The sequence below is a fragment of the Mobula birostris genome, chromosome 4 (assembly GCF_030028105.1).
Source record: "Mobula birostris isolate sMobBir1 chromosome 4, sMobBir1.hap1, whole genome shotgun sequence".
NCBI lineage: Eukaryota > Metazoa > Chordata > Chondrichthyes > Myliobatiformes > Myliobatidae > Mobula > Mobula birostris.
This window is the reverse complement of record NC_092373.1, coordinates 59,387,014-59,408,529: the sequence shown is the minus strand read 5'-3', so window position 1 is coordinate 59,408,529 and position 21,516 is coordinate 59,387,014. Positions and strand designations below refer to the sequence as shown.

General features: G+C 40.2%; 1 protein-coding gene across 8 annotated transcripts in view; it reads right to left on the bottom strand.

Moving 5' to 3' along the window:
• The window catches only part of si (sucrase-isomaltase), a 202,242-nt gene that overhangs the window by 21,386 nt on the left and 159,340 nt on the right, over positions 1–21,516 (bottom strand). For all 8 annotated transcript variants that reach the window (XM_072255413.1, XM_072255408.1, XM_072255415.1 and 5 more), the window contains exons 42-44: positions 853–1,001; positions 678–762; positions 527–583 (exon numbers count right to left, since the gene is read on the bottom strand). In XM_072255413.1, coding sequence (XP_072111514.1) covers positions 527–583; positions 678–762; positions 853–1,001 — 291 coding nt within the window. The remainder of the gene's footprint in view (positions 1–526; positions 584–677; positions 763–852; positions 1,002–21,516) is intronic.

Here is a 21,516-nt window from a genome sequence, read left to right as displayed (position 1 = left end):
GTCAGTGTGTTCCTGTCTTTCATTGTTCTTGGAAGGCAAGTGTAAAAATATTCCAATCTGTTTGAACAGAAATTTAAGTAAAAAGAATATATGGAAAAATATCAAAAAGATCAGTCAGAGGTTAGAAATATATTTTCCAATGGAATCTTTTTTACAGAATTTCTGTTCAGATGTTGAACTATATCAGTTGGATCTAAAATTATTATTTCTGGATGAAGTAGCTTTATACATTCTTGAAGCAAATAACTGTGGAAAAACTATGATGTATGTCACGGAAATGCAGTCAGCCCGCCAGTCAGTAACTATTTGGGACTCACTGCACTGCATTATCTCATCTTATTATCACTGTTTTCTTTGCTGTGACAGTAATGTTTTTGCTTTGTTTTCTGGTTTGAAATAACAACAGTTTTGCATAATTTGTGGATTGCACAAAAGAATACTCTGATATTTTATGGTTTAAACTTTTGAAAATTCTTCTGAATTTTATTCTGTATACCATTACCAAATACAACACTAAATAACTTACTGTGAACCAATCATACCAGCGAGCGTCAGGGACATATGCATGCACACTAGTTTTCCCCTGAAAAACAGAATGTTTATGAAATATTACTCCCATACATAATTACAAATAATGAATTGGTAAAAGTACAATAGAACAAATCTATTGTACCTACCTCATCCAATACAGGAGTAATCATCAACGCTCCACCCCAAAGGAATTGCCGATCAATATCCCAAGTTGTTTTATCCTTGAAAAACCTTTATTTATTAGGGAAATAATATATTTAATTCTGGTAGAGCTAAGCTATTTTGAAATCAATGGGTATTGAATCCATTAAATTGACATACTCATGAAGCAGTGGTCTTATTACTGTTGTGCCATCATGATGAGCTTCATACATCAGTGTGTAGAGATATGGTAGTAATTTGTAACGTGTTGAAAGAATATCCCTTGAGATATTTTGGAATGTTTCATTCCATGCCACGGGATCTTGTCTCTGAAAAATAAATATAATAACAGCATTAGCAGCAATTTTTTAGTCATACATTAGTTAGTCAACACTGTATTTCCTCCAAGAATTGCTTTAACTGTCCTGTTTCCTTTTACAATCCATGGGACAGTAGGGTAAAATTCTCCTAAAAGTCCTGCAGAGCCACTTGGTGTACCCTTCAATTTCATAAATACAAAAACTACAATTGAATCATCCAATAAAAATAGCTAGAAGTTTAGAGTAAATTTCCTCTGGGACTCTCTTGGTCTGTATCTTTCAAAGAAGAAGTGTAGAAAATATAAAAATAGTACAAGGGTAACGAAGATAGTCTTTTACTTTTTACAATGCCTTTTGTAATTCAGAGAAACCCAGTAAGATCTTAAGATGCCCATTGTGAAAGTACACAGCAACAACAGAAGCTATGTTTATACAGGGGATTCTGATGTACTTTAGAGCTAATGAGGTATTTCTGAAGCACAGGCTATGTTGCCAACAAAACAATTTGAACCCCACCATGTCCCAGGGGCATCAAGGATGTAAATAATATCCATAATCTTATTTCAGTTATCATCATTAGAAATATAAATCACTATCTGATCATTTCCATCAACTGCATAGAGAAGGCAAGATCCTAGTTCAATATCTAATATGCCAGATGGTATGGCTGGTGTAGCTGCTCCTCAGTAATATACTGATCTCTATTAATTTTACTTAGTTAACTTTTTTTCCCATTTATCTCCTGAAAATGATAATTTTCTGCTGAGTCTTCAGTAAAATGTCCTCAGCAGGGCAATTAACAACTCAATGGTAAAGGCATTGAATTAATATACAAAATCATTAAAGCGGGAATGCACAAATATAATTGTTTCAGTACTTTTATAAATCGCGTTGGCTGAAACCATCTAACTGAGCCCAAAATTCTCAACCAGCTGCAGTTAGAATGTATTCTGGTCTGTCTTTGATACTAAAATTTAAAAAATGATGATTTTTTAAAATTGTCATGTGTACTGAAGTAGAGTGAAAAACTTGTTTTGTATGCAACCATACAGATCATTTTGTTACAACAGCACATTGAGGTAGCACAAGGGAAAACAATAACAGAGTACAGAATAAAGCTTTACAGTTACAAAGGAAGTGCAACGCAGGTGAACAGTAAGGTGCAAGGCCACAACGAGGTAGATTGTGAGGTCATCAGTCCACCTTATCATTCATAACAGAGGGATAGAGCTTTCCCTGAGCCTGGTCATACATGATTTCAGGCTTTTAAATCTTTTGCTCAGGGGAGGGTGGAGAAGAGAGAATGTCAGAGGTGGGTGGAGTCTTTAATTATGCTGCTTTACCGAGGTAGCGAGAAATGCAGACGGAGTTTATGGAGAAGAGGTTAGTTTTTGTGATGTGCTGAGCTGTGTCCAAAATACACTGTGGTTCCTTGCAGTCACAGGCTGAGCAGTTGTCATACTAAGCTGTGATGCATCCAATTATGATGCTTTCTATGTCATATTAACAAAAATTGGTGAAGTTCAGAGGGGACATGCCAGATTTCTTTAGCCTCCTGAGTAAATAGAGGTGCTACTGAGTTTTCTTGTCCATGGAGTTTATGTGATTGGATTAAGACAAACTCATGGTGATGTGGTTCCCTAAGGTTGTTATAACTAGGGGTGGTAGTGGGGATAAGCTCCCCCTATCTATAAAATGCTCCAAATGGTATGTGTCTCAAATAGCCTCTGACAACCAAGTGCAGTTCCTGGCCTTTATGTGTAGGCAAGCTCCTAAGCCTAGTGGAATTGTTTCTACTGACAGGAAAAGGGGAAAAGATGGATTAATAGAACTTTAAAACCGGTCACTTTGGGCAGATGGGGCTCCTCAGCTACAGTTGGTAGTTCATCTAGGAGAAGGAAAACTCCGATCTCAAACCTCTACAGCCTTCTGGCTATACCCAGTCATGGGGAAGGCTTTGGGAGCAAGCCCTGAGGTACAATCTGGAGCTGGAGTCCCTAAGCCAGACCTACGTTGAGTTCAATGCTGACTGTGACAAAGTGTATCATTTCCTCCCATTTGGATTCGTCAGTGCATGAAGAGGGAAGTCTACTACATGGGCAGTGCCTTGCTCTGCATATTGTACTGCTCTGTCTTTTGTACTGTCTTGCTTGTCACATAGACAGATTGGGATGCAACATCCCCACCTATCCCTGACCAATGGTGGGACTCAAAGTGGTGATGTTCAGTCTTAGAAACCTGAAGCTCTCAACCCTCTCAATCTTAGCACCATTGCTGTAAACAGGAGCATGTGTATTTCCTGAAGTAAATGATAGCTCATTCATTTTTGCTGAAATTGAGGGAAATCAATCTCAACACTATCATCTTCCAGCACACTGATTCATTGTTACTTGAGATTTTGCCCATTATGGTAGTAACATCTTCAAATTTGCTGATGAAGTCAGAGCAAACTCTGGCCACATAGTTATAGAGTAAAGGGGACTGAGGACACACTATTGTTGAGATAGTTCGTGTCAGAAGTTTTGCTGCTTCTCCTTAATGATTGGGATGTTTTGGTTAGGAACTCAAGGATCAAGTTGCAAAGGGAGGTGTTGCATCCAAGGTCTAGGAGTTAGGAACTAAGTTTGCTTTGAATAACAGCATGGAAGGTGGAGCTGTAGTCAAAAAAAAAAAGTCTAACGTATGTGCCTTTACTATCTGGATGAGTGTAGGGCCAGGGAAGTGATGTGTAGCGTAGATCTGTCTTGACAATAAGTGAATTGCAGTTGGTTAAGACTGTCTGGGAGGCTGGAGTTAATATCTGTCATGACCAGCCTTCTCGAAGGTTTTCATGATGATGGATATCAGAACCACCATGTTGAAATCATTAAGGCACGTTATCTATTTTTCTTCTTACTGGATTGCTAGTGATCTTATTAAAGGAGATAGGAAGCTCATATTGAAGCATGGAAAAGAACTTAAATGCACTTTTATTAAACTATTGGGACAGTTTTTTCTCCACCCAGATGTGCAGCCTAGATTACTATGAAGTTCATAGTCAATAAACCTAATGTTATGGGTTTACTGGCCTTGAGTGTGTCAGAATCCAGCAATGTAACCTAATCAACATCCAACTGAATGTGATTTAAGGAGAGGTAAATGAAATTATTCCAGTTCTTTGAAGAAGTAAAATGTTCTATAGTTAAAGGGGAACCAGTAGATAGATTGTTCCAGATTTCTAAAAAATGTTTCTAAAGGTGAGTCAAAAAATATTGCAGAAACTAAAAGCTCATGGTGTAGAAGGTAGGGATAGAAGATTGGCTGGCTTCCAAGAAACAGAGATCATAGATAAATGTTTTTTTTTCTGGCAGGTGAGTTGTAGCAAATGGTGTGGCAATAGGATCTCTGCTGAAGCCTCAGCTTCTTGTCATTTATTAAAATAACTGGAGGGAAGTATGAAAGAGTGGCTTCTAAATTTGCTGACGATACAAAGATAGGTAGGGAAAGTCAGTTATAAAGGGGAGAAAATAGGCTACAAAGGAAAATAGACCAAATAAGTGATTAGACATTGCTCGTATCTACTGTGATGATGTGCTTTGCGAGGTTGGTTATGGCCAGAATCAACTCCTGCCTAGAACCTAAACCCACTCCAATTTGCTCTATCACCACAATGGGCCTGCAGTGGAAGTGGGTCTCAATGACTTTCTACTGGGGCTTAGATCATCTGGACAACAGTAATACCTATGTCAGGCTGCTGCTTTCAATACAATCATACCCTCAGTTCTGATCAACAAGCTACAAAATCTGGGCCTCTGTACCTACCTCTGCAACAAGATCCTTGACTTCTTCCTCACGGGGAGACCGCAGACAACGTGGATCAGAAATAACATCTCCCCTTCACTGATAATCAGCACTAGTGCACCACAAGAATGCGTGCATATCCCATTGCTTTACTCTACCTACAGCCACAACTAGGCACAACTCAAACACCATCTGCAATTTGCCGATAACACAACTATTGTTGGCAAAATTTCAGGTGGTGACAAGAGGGATACAAGAGTCAGATCAGCTGGCTGAGTGGTATCACAACAGCAATCTGGCACTCAACATCAGTAACTAAGGAATTGATTGTGGACTTCGGGAAGGGGAAGTCGAGGGAACATGCACCAGTCCTCATCGAAGCGTCAGCAGCAGACAGGGTGAACAGTTTCAAGTTCCTGGATGTCAACATCTGTGAAAATTGACCCAATTACAAAGAGACATGATTGTGGCCATATTTGATTAGGAGTTTGAGGGTATGTCACCAACGACTCTAGCAAATTTCTACAGATGTACATAAAGAGTATTTAACCTGGTTGCATCACCATCTGGTATGGAGGAGCCACCACACAGGATCAGAAAAAGCTGCAGAAAGTTGTAAACTCAGCCAGCTCCATCATGGGCACTAGCCTCCCCAGCATTGAGGACATCTTCAAAAGGCAACACTTCAGAAAGGCAGTATTGATCATTAAGGACCCCCTTCACCGAAGACATACTCTCTTCTCATTGCTACCAAGGAGGAGGTGGTACAGGAATCTGAAGTAACACACTTAATGTTTCAGAAACAGTTTCTTCCCTTCTGCCATCAGATTACTGAATGGACAATGAACCCATTTAGACTACCTCACATTTCCTTACTCTCTTTTTGCACTACTTTCATTATATCTACTATATACAAACGTTTGTAAATCTTATTGCAGTTTATAGTTTTTTTGGTTATGTATTACAATGCACTGCTGCCACATACAACAAATTTCATAAAATACGCCAGTGATATTGAATCTGATTCTGATAATGTGGGAAAATTAGCTAATTGCTTATTTAAAATATGTGAAAAATGCATATTATTTAAATTAATAAGAAATTCACAGCATTGAGTTCTGTAATCTGCAAAAGGCATTATTGACACCAAATGTCTGGAGCGTTGCTTACTGGTTTGGTCTCCTGAATGTAAGTGGGTTAGAAGCATAGCAGAGAAATTTTACTTGAACCAATATCTAGAATTGGTAGGTTCTATAAGGAGGATAAGTTGCAAGCTGGATTTTGTTTGCTTATTAGAGAATCTCGAATGATGGTTTTGTTCATTTTATAAGAGTTGCCCGTACAAGTCAAATGAGGCAAAAATAAATTTCTTAAGGCAACAAATCACCCATGTGGTATAAAAAGAGCACATGAACAGGCACTTTGGTTCACCATATCTGTACCAGTCATGATACCAAGTTAAACTAATCCCAAATGTCTGCCCGTGCTTTGTACTCCTCTTAAAATCCTACTGAAACACTGTTATGGTACTTGCTTTTACCACCTCCCTGGTTGTATGATCTGGGCTCCCTCCACTTTGTATAGAAGAGTGTGATATGAAAGGCAATAAGGGTTATCATGGGCAAAAGGGACTAGGAGCTGAGATTACAATCAGATCAGCTATAACCTAATGAATAGTGGAGGTTATTGGACTAGTATAAACCTGGTTCCAAAAATATATCAATGTTTATATAAATAATTAAACATTTAAGTTAACTTTTCCTTTATAACCAGTTCTAAAATCCCTTTTGAAATCAATGAGGACTTTGATTATACTGTGGAATCTCAACAGATTTGGTATCCAGTATCATTAAATAAATTCGGGATTTATAACTAAGCTTCACTGTGTATGGATGGAAACCATGGACTTTGAGCCACTTAAATGACAAAACACTGGCAGTTCTGTTCATAATTAAAAGCATTTGGCATCGCTTGTTCTGCATTTTTCCTCAGACTGCATTTGAATCAGTAAACCACTCTCTGGGGCTGTAATCTGGTGTCCAAGACACATCGGTTTAAAATTGATGTGCATCCACTCAAAATAATGCTTATATTGGAAAAAAAGCAGTATTTTGAATCAGACAGTTTCAGAGAGACTTTCATCAATTGAAACTAGTTTGATGATTTGGTTTTAAATATTTAAAAAAATTCTATTTGACATGATTGAAATCATTTGATTTATTGAGATTCACAGGCACAAATCTTTGCTGGCTTATCTTGGTATTCGTCAAATTAACAATAAAATATACTAAAACCATTTCAGTTAAACAATATATGAAAAGAAAGCACTCTGAATCTACAACAAGATTTATAAATACAGAAAATTTAGCTAGAAGGCTATCTGTGTTTTTGTATCTTTATATTCTTTCAAAGGCTAGAGTAATGCCATTAACAGAACATTCATTCATCAAAGTATATTATTTTACTGACAAGGCCAACAAAAAGGCCAGTAAACAAATCTCTGGATTGCTTCTTGAAGTGTGTGCTCCTCAAATTATTTGTTTTCTATTACTGGTTGCTATGGAATTACAAACATCCATGATTGTCATTGGTTTAAGCTAGCACTCCCTTTCTACTGCGTAAGGAATTATGTGGTATATTAAATGTCCTTTTTAGTTTATTATATCAAAACATACTTTTTATAACTTAATGCAATATGCAATTTATATAACATTTCCTATTTGGGCAAAAACTATGTGTATATATAAAGAGACTGGAGATAAACATATATATTAACTGTTTCTCTAAAGATGCTTCATGTGGCCTTACAAAAAAATTAGGAGGCTGGTTGGAAAAAAATGCATTTTAAGATCATTGCTTTTTAAATTATTGCATCCTACATATTAATTTTGTTGATAGAGCTGGCACCATATTGTAAGGGGTTAGTAAGTAAAAGTCCATCTGAGCTGGTGGACCAATACAGAAAATGAGGGATGAAGGACCACGTTACCAATTCAGGTTATAACTGGTAGATGTAAACATGCCTTACTGGCATTGAAACTTACATGGGTGATATAAATGGAGATTTAGCAAAAGCAAATTCCAAATCTCATTAATAGAAAAGTGTTTGCCTGACTCCTGCAAAGTATTCTAGATTACAGTGGGCCTAGGATTTCATCAACTGGCATAATTTCTGGGCTGGTATACTTGAGTGTTCAAGGACAAAATATTATATCAATTGTACTACAGATCCTAAACAATAGATCTTTATTTCTTAATTTATTTTTTGGTATTTGACCTCAGCAAAAGTGCACAATGAGTGGATTTTAGTACATTTATTGGGGGGAGGGACAATTTGATATGATTTAAGTATTTATGAATTGTATTTCAATTTATTCCTGATTTTCTCTTGTAACTTATTTACAATAGTAAATTGTTTGTAGTAGTATACAGTCAGTAAAATGTAACCTGCCATTCTTTTAGCTTATTAGGTAACCATGTAGAACTGGTAAATTCAGAACTGGGAATATGAGATTATGGGAAAGCCTATTTTAGCACAGTATGTAAAGTATGTATGGATGAGAAAGGTTGCTTTATATTTAGTTAATTGTTTTAAGGAAAGTATGGCAGGGCAGGTGATATGATACGGTGGTATTCTGTGAGATCCATAGCAACTGCTGTGGCTTAGATCAGCCAGCTCCAGCTCAGAAATGATGTCTGAGATGCATTGGGTGGGGGGAGGGGCAGGAAACAGCCTTTATTTCAAGAGCCTGTCTTATCCTTTAGGTCTAACAAGATTGGTTCATCAACAGAGGCTGTTGAGTATTTATGAGTAAAGAAGGGATGTGAATTTGTTGGAATGTTTTCAGGTGACTTGATCTAGAACTAGTGTCTGAGCAAATTGAATAAATAAATAATGTAAACTCTATGCTGCCAGGAAGTTGCTGTTGGGAAACTTAGTGCAGGATAACAAAATGACAACCAGAGAGAGGAAGGTCCAGAGAATAGGAAAACACACAGAACTACAGATGTTAAAATAAAAACAAGTAAAGTAATGCTGAAAACATTCAGCAAGTCAGGCCACATCTACGGGAAGAGAAACAGAGCTAATGTTTCAGATCGAAGACCTTTCATCAGAATATGAATGTTATGGTACACCTCCAATTAAACTCAGAGGAGGGAAAGTCTAAAGTCTAACGCACGCATTGTTCAGAACAAGAAAGATACTATTAGATCAAATATTAATATTAGGTGCAATCAATTCACAGCAATTAGATTGCTAATGGGTTAATTGTCCTCTATAAATTGCCCTTAGTGTGTCCGTGAGTGGCTGTATGTGGGAGCGTTGATGGGAATTTGGGGAGAATTAATAAAAACCGATGTTGAAGATCACCACGGACTCAATGGGCCAAAGTGCCTGTTTCTGTGCTGTAAGATTCCAGGACTCTATTTTTTTGAGTTGGTGGTGCTATGCAATGAAGATTGGTTGGTAAGTGTTCCAGGATGCCCAACTTTTTCAAAGAAATGCATGAAATGGTAAAGAAAGTAGGCCAGTCGTGATGATCAAGAATGGGGTAAAAGCAGTAGAGACAAGTATCCTTAGCTCTGAAAATTGAGAAGTAGATTCAGTTTGGATAGAGGTTAACGGTTGTTATTTTTAAATCAGCACATTGAGGCACATATCACAAAAACCACAAGGAACTTGACATTGACTGTGCCTACCAAATTATAGGCCAGAATAGAGGAGGGTACATATAGTTTTACCCAAGCATAATTCTCTACAAAATGTAGATACACTGTTGTATTGTATAATGAAAAACACCACTTTGGAAGTCACGTTATACATAGAAAAAGGTTAATTAAAATTGTAGTTAAGTTACATTAAGAGTGATATTGACAAGACAGTATTTGGAATAAAGTGAATAGATCTGGTCTCCCAAGCTAAAGAAGGATATACTTTCACCAGACAGGATTGTGCGAGGAATGTCAGGAAGAGGAGTCAGTAGAACATGTAGTTCTGAGCTGCGGGATGTATAAGATACAGACAGAGATGATGATAATCAAACTAAGGGAACTGGGGATGCAGGAATTCACATTAAAAGAGTTGCTGGGCATGGGTGAGAGAGCACAGGTCAGGGTATTTTTAGCTTTCTTAAGGGGTACAGGGGTTTATTGTAGGATATGATGAATAAGCAGGAATAGGGTACTAGGATAGTCAAAGATGGGAGGATAAAATGTAGGTTAGGGTATGTGTGTGGGTATGATTGGGTGAAGGAATTTGGATTGTAAGTCTATTGCACACTCTGGAGCAGAAGGTGGCGGTAATGCACCATTAAGCTGGGTGTCAACAGCCGTAAAACAAGAAGGAGAAGAAGAAGGATGATATACTTGCAGATGAGGGAGTGCAAGGAAGGTTCAACAGGTTGATTCCTGAGATGGGGAAGGTGGAGTGTGTCTGTTTTAAGAGGAGAGATTAAGAAGGCTGAGCCCATACTCGCGAGTGCACAAGAATGAGGAGTAATCTTTTTGAGATGTGCGACATTTTTGAGGCTTGACAATGTATGTGCAAGGGATAAAGTTTCTCCAGACCGGGATCTCAGAAGAAGGGTGTTACACATTCAAGATTGAGACAAGATGACATTTTTGGTAGTGAATATCTGGAATTTGTTGTGTAGACTCAGGCATTGAGTATATTTAAGATGAAGGGCGATTTTTAAATACTGATAAAAATAGATATGGGTGTTAATTGAAGAAAATGTCAGCTCTTTTAGAATGGTGGAGCAAGCCTGAGAGACTAAGTGTCCTACTCAAGCTTTTACTTAGTTATTGCCCGTCTCCAGATATGCTGCCCATTATCCCACTGTACTGCCCAAACAGGTGCTGGTTGGTAGTTCTAGGACTTCTATCTTGGATTAAAATAGGAAGAGTGATGTATATCTAAGGACCTTGTTGTGACATAATGGTGTAAAGGAAAATAAAAGCAAGAAATTGGAATGACCTGATGGCAGTTAACATTGACTAAGTGGCCCCTTATATTGCAATAAGTATTTTAGTTGGGATGGTCTAGCTTATATAATAGAGGAGGAGCCAATTTTAACATTTGCTGGAGCTAGAATTGTCCCTTCCCTTCACTTTATCACATTGCATTCTGCACAATGTCAAAATCATGGTTTGATTTCTCCAATTGGTTATTCTATTGAAATTGTTAGTGTTGCATTCAAGGATTACTTTGACAAAGTACTAAACTTTTTCTCTAATTAATCAGTTTCATTAATTCACTCTGTAGTTGGATATCTGATTAAATTCAAAAGAGTAACAGAATTCTGATACTCAACATTTGCAAAAGTAAATGTTCTCAGAAATTTCAAATGGTCAATTAAATCTTTTCTGTCCTTTGAACAGTATACAAAAACATTTTTAATTTTACAAATTTCTCCAAGTTGTTCCCAGGTAGTCTTTATACTTCTACTTGACTAAGTTGGTGGTTTATAAGAGACACACAGGAATATATAATGGCATTAACTTTATTTCTTCATGTGTCTCACAGGGGCTTGGGTGATTTTATTTGTCACCAGGGGCTAAAAATTTGTGATACTGAATTTGCTGCCCATTGTACAGCAAGTTTTGAAATTGGTCCCCCATTTGCTATTACCCATTTCTTATTTGATGATATAACTGAATGTCCCATTTATTCCTTTTAATATCCTGTTTGTGGGATTGCATTAGCGGGTACTGATTATTGAAGACAAGGAATGGGTGGATCATGCCTGCATGGGGTGGGTTGCTCACTGTCATGACTAGCTGAAAAAACTGCTAGACATGCATTGGTGTGCTCCAATTTCTACAGACCGACTCTGAAGTGTGGAAAGGCACTTAGAAAGTTGGATGTTCTTACTCGGGTTCTTGCTTTGGACTTAGCACCAGGACCAGGGATGTTATACAACTAACTAAGATGAGTGAATGGATATATTGTATCTGTCTGCTCAACATTAGCTGGCACATCCAACATAGCCCAATTGCCAGTTTGAATTAAATGTGTTTAGCTGTTTTTTAATGTAATTTTTCTTAATTTCTCTCTCCATACAGTATATCAAAAACATTTACGACTAATTGAATTGATTTCATAAATTAAAGTTATTAAAACCAATCAAACCACATAGATTTTAAAACTATTTTTGAATGCTTAAATTAATCTAAACTATTTCTAAATGTTCTTGAAAACATTTGTTTTAGATTAATAGGTTAATATTAATCAAAGCTATTTTCAAATATTTTTGGTAATCATGACAATAAAAGAAGCTTTTAGCGGCATCTGTGAAGGTTAAAAGGGCCAGTGCTAAGTAGGATCTCTGGATGAATTATCTTGAGGCCTGCGCTCCAATGTCTGCTCCATGGACAATAAATTGGACTACATCTGACTCTAACGAAATACTCAGCGGGAGTACAGAGTCTGCTGCGCGTATGTTTTCACAGAAAAGTGGCTCTCTGATGAAATCCCGGACGCTGCCATTCAGCTATACGGGTTCGTCTTGTTTCGAGTGGACAGAGATGCAGCTCTTTCTGGTAAGACTCATGGTGGTGGCTTGTGTGTTTACATCAATACGGAATGGTGCAAGAACTCTGTGCTGGTTTCAAGATACTGCTCATCGCTAGTGGAGTTTGTGACTGTTAGATGCAGACCATTTTATTTGCCACGTGAATTCACCACTGTCCTTACAGTTGGTATGTACATTCCCCCCAGCGCTAACGCTAAGGAGGCGCTCTGTGAACAGTATGGGGCTATTAGTGAACTGCAGAACGCACACCCTGATGGACTGTTTATTGTCGCCGGAGATTTTAACCACGCAAACCTTAAGTCAGTGCTCCCCAAATTCCACCAGTATGTGGGCTTTGCAGCGAGAGGGGAGAATGCGTTGTAACTTGTTTACAAAAAAAATCCCGACACCTACCGGGTGGAACCTTGCCCCCACCTCGGTTACTCAGACCACATCTGTTACGCTAATCCCAGCATACAGACCGCTCGTCAGGCGCTCCAGACCAGTTCAGAAGCAGGTGAAAACCTGGCCAGCAGGAGCCAGCTCTGCTCTTCAAGACTGCTTTGAGCACACGGACTGGCACATATTCAGGGAGGCTGCAACCGATGGCGACTCCACTAACTTAGAGGAGTACACGGCATCAGTGACTAGCTATATCAGCAAGTGCAGCGATGACGTCACTGTGTCCAAGACCATCACTACACGCGCTAACTAGAAGCCATGGATGACCGCGGAGCTGTGTGCGCTGCTGAGGACCCGTGACTCCGCCTTCAGAGCAGGCGACAAGGCAGCCCTAACAACAGTGAGGGCCAAACTGTCCTGGGCCATCAGAGAGGCAAAGAGTGCACATGTCCAGTGAATCCACAGCCACTCCCAGGACAGCGGCGACACTCAGCGCATGTGAAAGGGCATCCAGGACATCACCAACTACAAGACAACACCACCTGCCTGTGCTGGTGATGCCTCCCTCCCAGATGCATTGAATAACTTCTCCACTCGTTTCGAGTCGGAAAATGACGTGGTGGTGAGGAAGACCACCCCTCCTCCAAACGACCAGGTGTTGTGTTTTACCATGGCCGATGTGAGGAGAACTCTGTGCGGGTCAACCACGAAAGGCTGCTGGACCAGACAATATTCCTGACAGAGTGCTTAGAGGATGTGCAGGCCAGCTAACTGAGATTCTCACTGACATCTTCAACATCTCCTTGACCAGCGCCATTGTTCCTACGTACTTCAAGGCCACCACCATCGTCCCCGTGCTGAAGAAGTCTTCAGTGTCCTGCCTTAACGACTACCGTCCCATCGCACTCACATCCATCATCATGAAGTGTTTCGCGAGGCTCGTCATGAGGCACATCAAGACCCTGCTGCCCCCTCCCACTGGACCCCTGCAGTTCACGTACTGTCCCAACCGTTCAACAGACGACGCCATTGCCACCACCCTCTACCTGGACAAAAAAGACACGTACGTTCAAATGCTGTTCATAGACTTCAGTTCAGCATTCAGCACAATTATTCCCCAGAAACTGATTGGAAAGCTGGCCTACTGGGCCTGAACACCTCCCTCTGCAAATGGATCCTAGACTTCCTGACTGGGAGACCTCAGTCAGTCCGGATCAGGAGCAGCATGTCCAACACCATCACTCTGTGCACGGGGGCCCCCCAGGGCTGTGTGCTCAGTCCACTGCTGTTCACTCTGCTGACCCACAACTGTGCTGCAACACACAGCTCAAACCACATCATCAAGTTCGCCAATGACACGACCGTGGTGGGTCTCATCAGCAAGAACAATGAGTCAGCATACAGAGAGGAGGTGCAGCAGCTAACGGACTGGTGCAGAGCCAACAACCTGTCTCTGAATGTGAACAAAACAAAAGAGATGGTTGTTGACTTCAGGAGGACACGGAACAACCACTCTCCACTGAATATCGACGACTCCTCCATAAAGATCATTAAGAGCACCAAATTTCTTGGTGCTCACCTGGCAGAGAAGCTCACCTGGTCCCTCAACACCAGCTCCATAGCCAAGAAAGCCCAGCAGCGTCTCTACTTTCTGCAAAGTCTGAGAAAAGTCCATCTCCCACCCCCCCATCCTCACCACATTCTACAGAGGTTGTATTGAGAGCATCCTGAGCAGCTGCATCACTACCTGGTTTGGAAATTGCACCATCTCGGATTGCAAGGCCCTGCAGCGGATAGTGAGGTCAGCTGAGAAGATCATCGGGGTCTCTCTTCCCGCCATTACATTTACACCACATGCTGCATCCATAAAGCAAACAGCATTGTGAACGACCCCACGCACCCCTCATACAAACTCTTCTCCCTCCTGCCATCTGGCAAAAGGCACCGAAGTATTCGGGCTCGCACAACCAGACTATGTAACAGTTTCTTCCCCCAAATCATCAGACTCCTCAATACCCAGAGCCTGGACTGACACCAACCTACTGCCCCCTACTGTGCATATTGTCTTGTTTATTATTTATTGTAATGCCTGCACTGTTTTGTGTACTTTATGCAGTCCTGGGTAGGTCTGTAGTCTAGTGTAGTTTTTGTGTTGTTTTACGTGGTTCAGTGTAGTTTTTGTATTGTTCATGTAGCACCATGGTCCTGAAAAACATTGTCTTGTTTCTACTGTGTACTGTACCAGCAGTTATGGCCAAAATGACAATAAAAAGTGACCTGATTTGACCCTCATTACAAAGCTAGTGAGGAAAGTAAACTGTGAGGAAGATGCAAGGTGATTTCATAGGGTCTATATGTTTAAGGTGCCTGAGATAGAATAAGTTTTGGAGAGATGTGATATTAACTACTTTGGAAGGAAAATAATAAAAAAAAAACATGGTGATGTAAATGACAAAAAAGGAAATATTGTTGACCCTATACACATGAAGGGAAATTAATGATACATCCCAAACCTTACCGATTCAGCAAGCATGAAAAGTAAATGAGACATTAGTCTTTGTTGTTACAAAATAATTGAAAAGCAAGAGTGAAGAGATTTTGTTCTACTCACAATCTTTGTGAAACCATGCCAGGAGCACTGCATACAGTTTTGCTCTCCATTATGTCTTAGAAGGAGTGCAATACAGATTTGTTAGATTTGATGGTTGGCACGGAGATGGAAGGCTGCGGGGGCTGTTTCTTTGCTCCGTGACTCTGAGGCTAAGAGATTGATTGCTGGGATGTAAGAGATGGATTTTCCAGAAGAGATTGATTGTTCTGATTATCAAGAACATTTTTTTAAAAATAGAGATTAATTTGAGGAATCAATCTTTTAAACTTAATGAAACAACTGAGTTCAGTCTTACTGAAACATAAACAGTTTCAATGTGCTCTACAGGGTATTTGCTGGGTGGCTGCAGCCCAAAACTTTGGATACCAATGTCAGGTAGAATCAACACAAGGTTGACAAGATCACTTAAGTCCTTAATTGATAATACTTAGAATTCTCTATATGGATGTTGTGACTGTTCAGTCAATAGAGAACAGAGATTAATAAGCAATTGAATGTTAAGGGAATCAAGGAATATTATCAGATTAGAAGGCATCATGGATTTGAAACTTTTTATGTTATGTTGCTTACATAAGAAATAAGCTACATCTGAGCTATATAGAGTTCACTTTGCTATCCTTTTGGTTCTTTTCTAAGAAAGTTGGAGTATGTTTTTGCCTGTATTATTTCCAATAAGTGCATAGCAAGATCAAGAGGAGAATACTGCAGACTTACGGGATTATTATGCATGGGTTCCATAAGGATCTTCTCCATTTCATTTTCAATTTTGCATCTTCACCAAATTATATTTCTTACTTAGCTTGTTCAGACCACAAAGCCTACCATACCATATATCTCAATATTTGTTTCTCAGGAATGCCTGGTTCCATTTACAACAAGTGCCCGTAAAATATGAACATTGACAGTAAGTGCCTGTACAGGTATCAGGGTCAGAATCAGTTTTATTATAATCGTCTTATATTACCTAAAATTTGTTGCTTTTGTGGCTACAGTGCAAAGATGCAAGACACAAAATATATAACTTTATAGATAAAGTAAGAGAATAGCTGAAGTAAATATGCTTCCTACAGAGGATACAACTCAGAAATTAATAAGTGGAACCAGTGAAAAGATAGATATTCTTAAAAATAAAATTGGATCAGTCTTCATTGTAGAATATATCAAAATAAATTAGCAAAGAAAAATAAGAACTGAATATGCACACTCTGATTAATACTACCTAGGACAGATGGGGGAAGTGGAACAACAGAGGTAAAAAAAATTACACAACAGACTGATAAAACTTCTAAGAATATATTTTCATCAATGAAAACAGCATTCAACACTCCACACAAGCATATACAATTCTGTGAAGTACACACCAGTAAACCTAAATTAAAGCACAATGCAAAAAAATAAAGAAATGATCATTATAGAAGAAAAATTTAACCAATGGGAGAGCTTGACCCTCCATGGAAGACATCCCAAGATCTGAGCAGACTAGATATTGACAAGGAAGTGTCAAATGCCTGGCTCACAGACAGAGTCCTCTTCCCAGACACAGAGGGGTTACTTGTGGCAATACAGGACCAGGTGGTTAACACAAAAAATTATCAAAACTGCATAATAAAACACCAACAAATTCAAGATGATAAATACAGAAATGCCAAGAGAAACCAGAAACAATTCAACACATTACAGGACCCTGCAGCAGTTTAACTCAAACTGATCACTTACATAGGCACAATCTAGTGGCAAACATCATTCACCAAAATCATGCTTTAAAATACAAACCATACCTTACTATAAAAACAAGCCTGACTCAGTTTTAGAGTTAAGAGTCCTACAAATTATATTATCAATCCATTATTGCAGATAGGACAATCCAGAATAACCATCTGGATATAATATTACAGGAGAGACAAGCAAGAACAATTGCTTAATAAATATAGCCATTCTAAACAAACTTAACTTACAGAAATCATCCAGTGAAAAACACTAGAAATATGCTTAACTAAGAAAGGAAATTAAAAGACTATGGAAGAACATGAACTGGGTATACATTGTCCCAATGGTAATATCACCAGCTGTTATAATCCCAACATCACTACACAATAGGATTAAACAATTAGGCTTACACAGTAATATTTATGTAAATCTCCAGAAAGCCACAATTCTAAACACCACTAGAATAGTCCGAAAGTTCCTAGCAATTGAGAAATTAACATGCTTAGCTATGCCTGTATCTCAAGTTTTACCAGCTTGAGATGAGACAAAATAAAAATTATAATAATAGATTATTGGGGGGAAAAGTGCAGAAAAGATTTACGAAGATATTGCCAGGACTTGAGAGTGAGTTATAGGGAGCGGTCACCTGGGGTAGGACTTGTATCCTTGAAGTGTGGGAGATTGAGGGGTGATCTTATAGAGGTGGACATAAGAAGATAAAGAAAATAAAGCAGGAGTAGGCCTTCTGGCCTGTCAAGCCTGTTCAAAGTCATAAGGGGCTTGGATAGGACGAATGCCTTCAGTCTTTTTGCAAAGTTAGGGAGTCAAGAACTCAAAGCCATAGTTTTAAGTTAAGAGGGGAAGATTTTAACATACTGGATACTGAAAGGTCTGGATAGAGTTGAGATGGAGAGGATGCTTCCATTAGTGAGTACAGGCATGACAGAAACAGAGGTAAGTAAGGAGGGAGTTGTTCCCTTTATCATAAGGAAGGACATAACAACAGTGCTGAGAGACAACATCTTTGGAGGATCATCCAGTGAGGCTATATAGGTAGAACATATGGATAAGATGGGGAGCATCAATCTAGTGGGTCTGTATTACACATCCCCCTGTAGTCAGTGGGAACTTGAGGAGCAAGTGTATTGAGAAATTGCTAATAGTTCAAAAAATAACAGGTTTGTATTAGTGGGAGATTTTAATTTCCCTGGTTTTAATGGACCAAACAGAGTGTTAAGGCTGTGGATGTATTGGAATTTGGGATATGTGTTTGGGCTTTCATAGAAACATAGAACATAGTAACATAGAAAACCTACAGCACAATACAGGCACTTCAGCCCACAAAGCTGTGCCGAACATGTCCTTACCTGAGAAATTACCTAGAGTTACCCATAGCCCTCTGTTTTTCTAAGCTCCACCGACTTGTCCAGGAGTCTCTTAAAAGACCCTATTATATCCACCTCCACCACCGTCGCTGGCAGCCCATTCCACGCACTCACCACTCTCTGCGTAAAAAAATTTACCCTTCATATCTCATCTGTACCTACTTCCAAGCACCTTAAAACTGTGCCCTCTCAAGCTAGCCTTTTCATCCCTGGGAAAAAGCCTCTGACTAGCCACATGATCAATGCCTCGCATCATCTTATAGTCCTCTATCACATCACCTCTCATCTCTGTCACTCCAAAGAAAAAAGGCCGAGTTAATTCAACCTATTCTCATAAGGCATGCTCCCCAATCCAGGCAACATCCTTGTAAATCTCCTCCGCACCCTTTCTATGGTTTCCACATCCCTCCTCTAGTGAGGCGGCCAGAACTGAGCATAGCACTCCAAGTGGGGTCTGACCAGGGTGCTATTTAGCTGCAACATTACCTCTTGGCTCCTAAACTCAGTCCCACAATTGATGAAGGATAACGCAACATATGCTTTCTTAACCACAGAGTCAACCTGCACAGCAGCTTCGAGTGTCCTATGGACTCAGACCGCGAGATCCCTCTGATCTTCCACACTGCCAAGAGTCTCACCATTAATACTATATTCTGTCATCATATTTGACCTACCAAAATGAACCACCTCACACTTATCCATGTTGAACTCCATCTGCCTCTTCTCAGCCCAGTTTTGCAACCTATCAATGTCCTGCTGTAACTCTGACAACCCTCCACACTATCCACAACACCGCCTCAGTCAGTCCGGATCGGGAGCAGCATCTCCCAACACCATCACTCTGTGCACGGGGGCCCCCCAGGGCTGTGTGCTCAGTCCACCGTTGTTCACTCTGCTGACCCACGACTGTGTAGAAATACACAGCTCGAATCACATCATCAAGTTTGCCGATGACACGACCGTGGTGGGTCTCATCAACAAGAACGATGAGTCAGCATACAGAGAGGAGGTGCAGCAGCTAACGGACTGGTGCAGAGCCAACAACCTGTCTCTGAATGTGAACAAAACAAAAGAGATGGTTGTTGACTTCAGGAGAGCACAGAGCGACCACTCTCCGCTGAACATCGACGACTCCTCCGTTGAGGTCGTTAAGAGAACCAAATTTCTAGGTGTTCGCCTGGCGGAGAATCTCACCAGGTCCCTCAACACCAGCTCCATAGCCAAGAAAGCCCAGCAGCGTCTCTACTTTCTGCAAAGGCTGAGAAAAGTCCATCTCCCACCCCCACCCTCACCACATTCTACAGAGGATGTAGCGAGAGCATCCTGAGCAGCTGCATCACTGCCTGGTTCAGAAATTGCACCATTTCGGATCGCAAGACCCTGCAGTGGATAGTGAGGTCAGCTGAGAAGATCATCGGGGTCTCTCTTCCCGCTATTGCAGACATTTACACCACATGCTGCATCCGCAAAGCTAACAGTATTGTGAAGGACTCCATGCACCCCTCACACAAACTCTTTTCCCTCCTGCCATCTGGCAAAAGGTACTGAAGCATTCAGGCTCTCATGACCAGACTGTGCAACAGTTTCTTCCCCAAAGCCATCAGACTCCTCAATACCTAGAGTCTGGACTGCATCTACATCACTTAATATTATATTGTAATTTGTCCTCTACTGTGCCTATTGTCTTGTTTCTTAATTATTGCACTGCCCTGCACTGTTTTGTGCACTTTATGTAGTCCTGTGCAGGTCTGTAGTCTAGTGCAGTTTTTATGTTTGTTTTACGTAGTCTAGTGTAGCCTTGTGCTGCCTCACATGGTCTAGTGTAGTTTTGTGTTGTTTGATGTAGCATCAGGTTCCTGGAGGAACGTTGTTTCGTTTTTACTGAGTACTGTACCAGCAGCTTATGGCTGAAATGACAATAAACTTGACTTGACTCCAACCTTTGTGTCATCAGCAAATTTACTAACCCATCCCTCCTCTTCTTCATCCACGTCATTTATAAAGATCACGAAGAGTAGGGGTCCCAGAATAGATCCCTGAGGCATACCACTGGTGACCGACCTCTACGCAGAATATGACCCATCTACAACCACTTCTTGCCTTCTGTGGGCAAGTCAGTTCTGGATCCACAAAGCAATTTCCCCTTGGATCCCATGCCCCCTTACTTTCTCAATAAGCCTTGCATGGGGTACCTTGTCAACTGTCTTGCTGAAATCCATATACACTGCATCTACTGTTCTACCATCATCAATGTGTTTAGTCACATCCTCAAAAAATTCAGTTGGGCTCGTAAGGCATGACCTGCCTTTGACAAAGCCATGCTGACTATTCCTTATCATATTATGCCTCTCTAGATGTTCATAAGTCCTGCCTCTCAGAATCTTCTCCATCAACTTACCAACCACTGAAGTAAGACTCACTGGTCTATAATTTCCTGGGCTATCTCTACTCCCTTTCTTGAATAATGGTACAACATCTGCAACCCTCCAATCCTCTGGACCCTCTCCTGTCCCCATTGATGATGCAAAGATCATCACCAGAGGCTCAGCAATCTCCTCCCTCACCTCCCACAGTAGCCTGAGGTACATCTCATCCGGTATCGGTGACTTATCCAACTTGATGCTTTTCAAAAGATCCAGCACATCCTCTTTCTTAATATCTACATGCTCAAGCTTTTCATCCACTGTAAGTAATCCCTACAATCGCCAAGGTCCTTTTCTGTAGTGAATACTGAAGCAAAGTACTCATTGTACCTCTGCTACCTCCTCCAGTTCCATACACACTTTTCCACTGTCACACTTGATTGGTGCTATTCTCTCATGTCTTATCCTCTTGCTCTTCACATACTTGTAGAATGCCTTGGGGTTTTCCTTAATCCTGTCCACCAATGCCTTCTGATGACACCTCCTGGCTCTCCTAATTTATTAGTCAATATATTTGAGAGACCTACTTAGAACAGTGCAACACTGGACCTTTTCATGGGGCAAGTAGCTTATATGACATTCAGGAAGCAGTATGGCTCTAGTGACCAGAATTCTACTAATGTTATGACAGTGATGAAGTCGGATAGGAAGGTCCACAGGTTAAGTTCCCAGCAAGCTGTTTTTGAGGGAATTAGCAAAAGG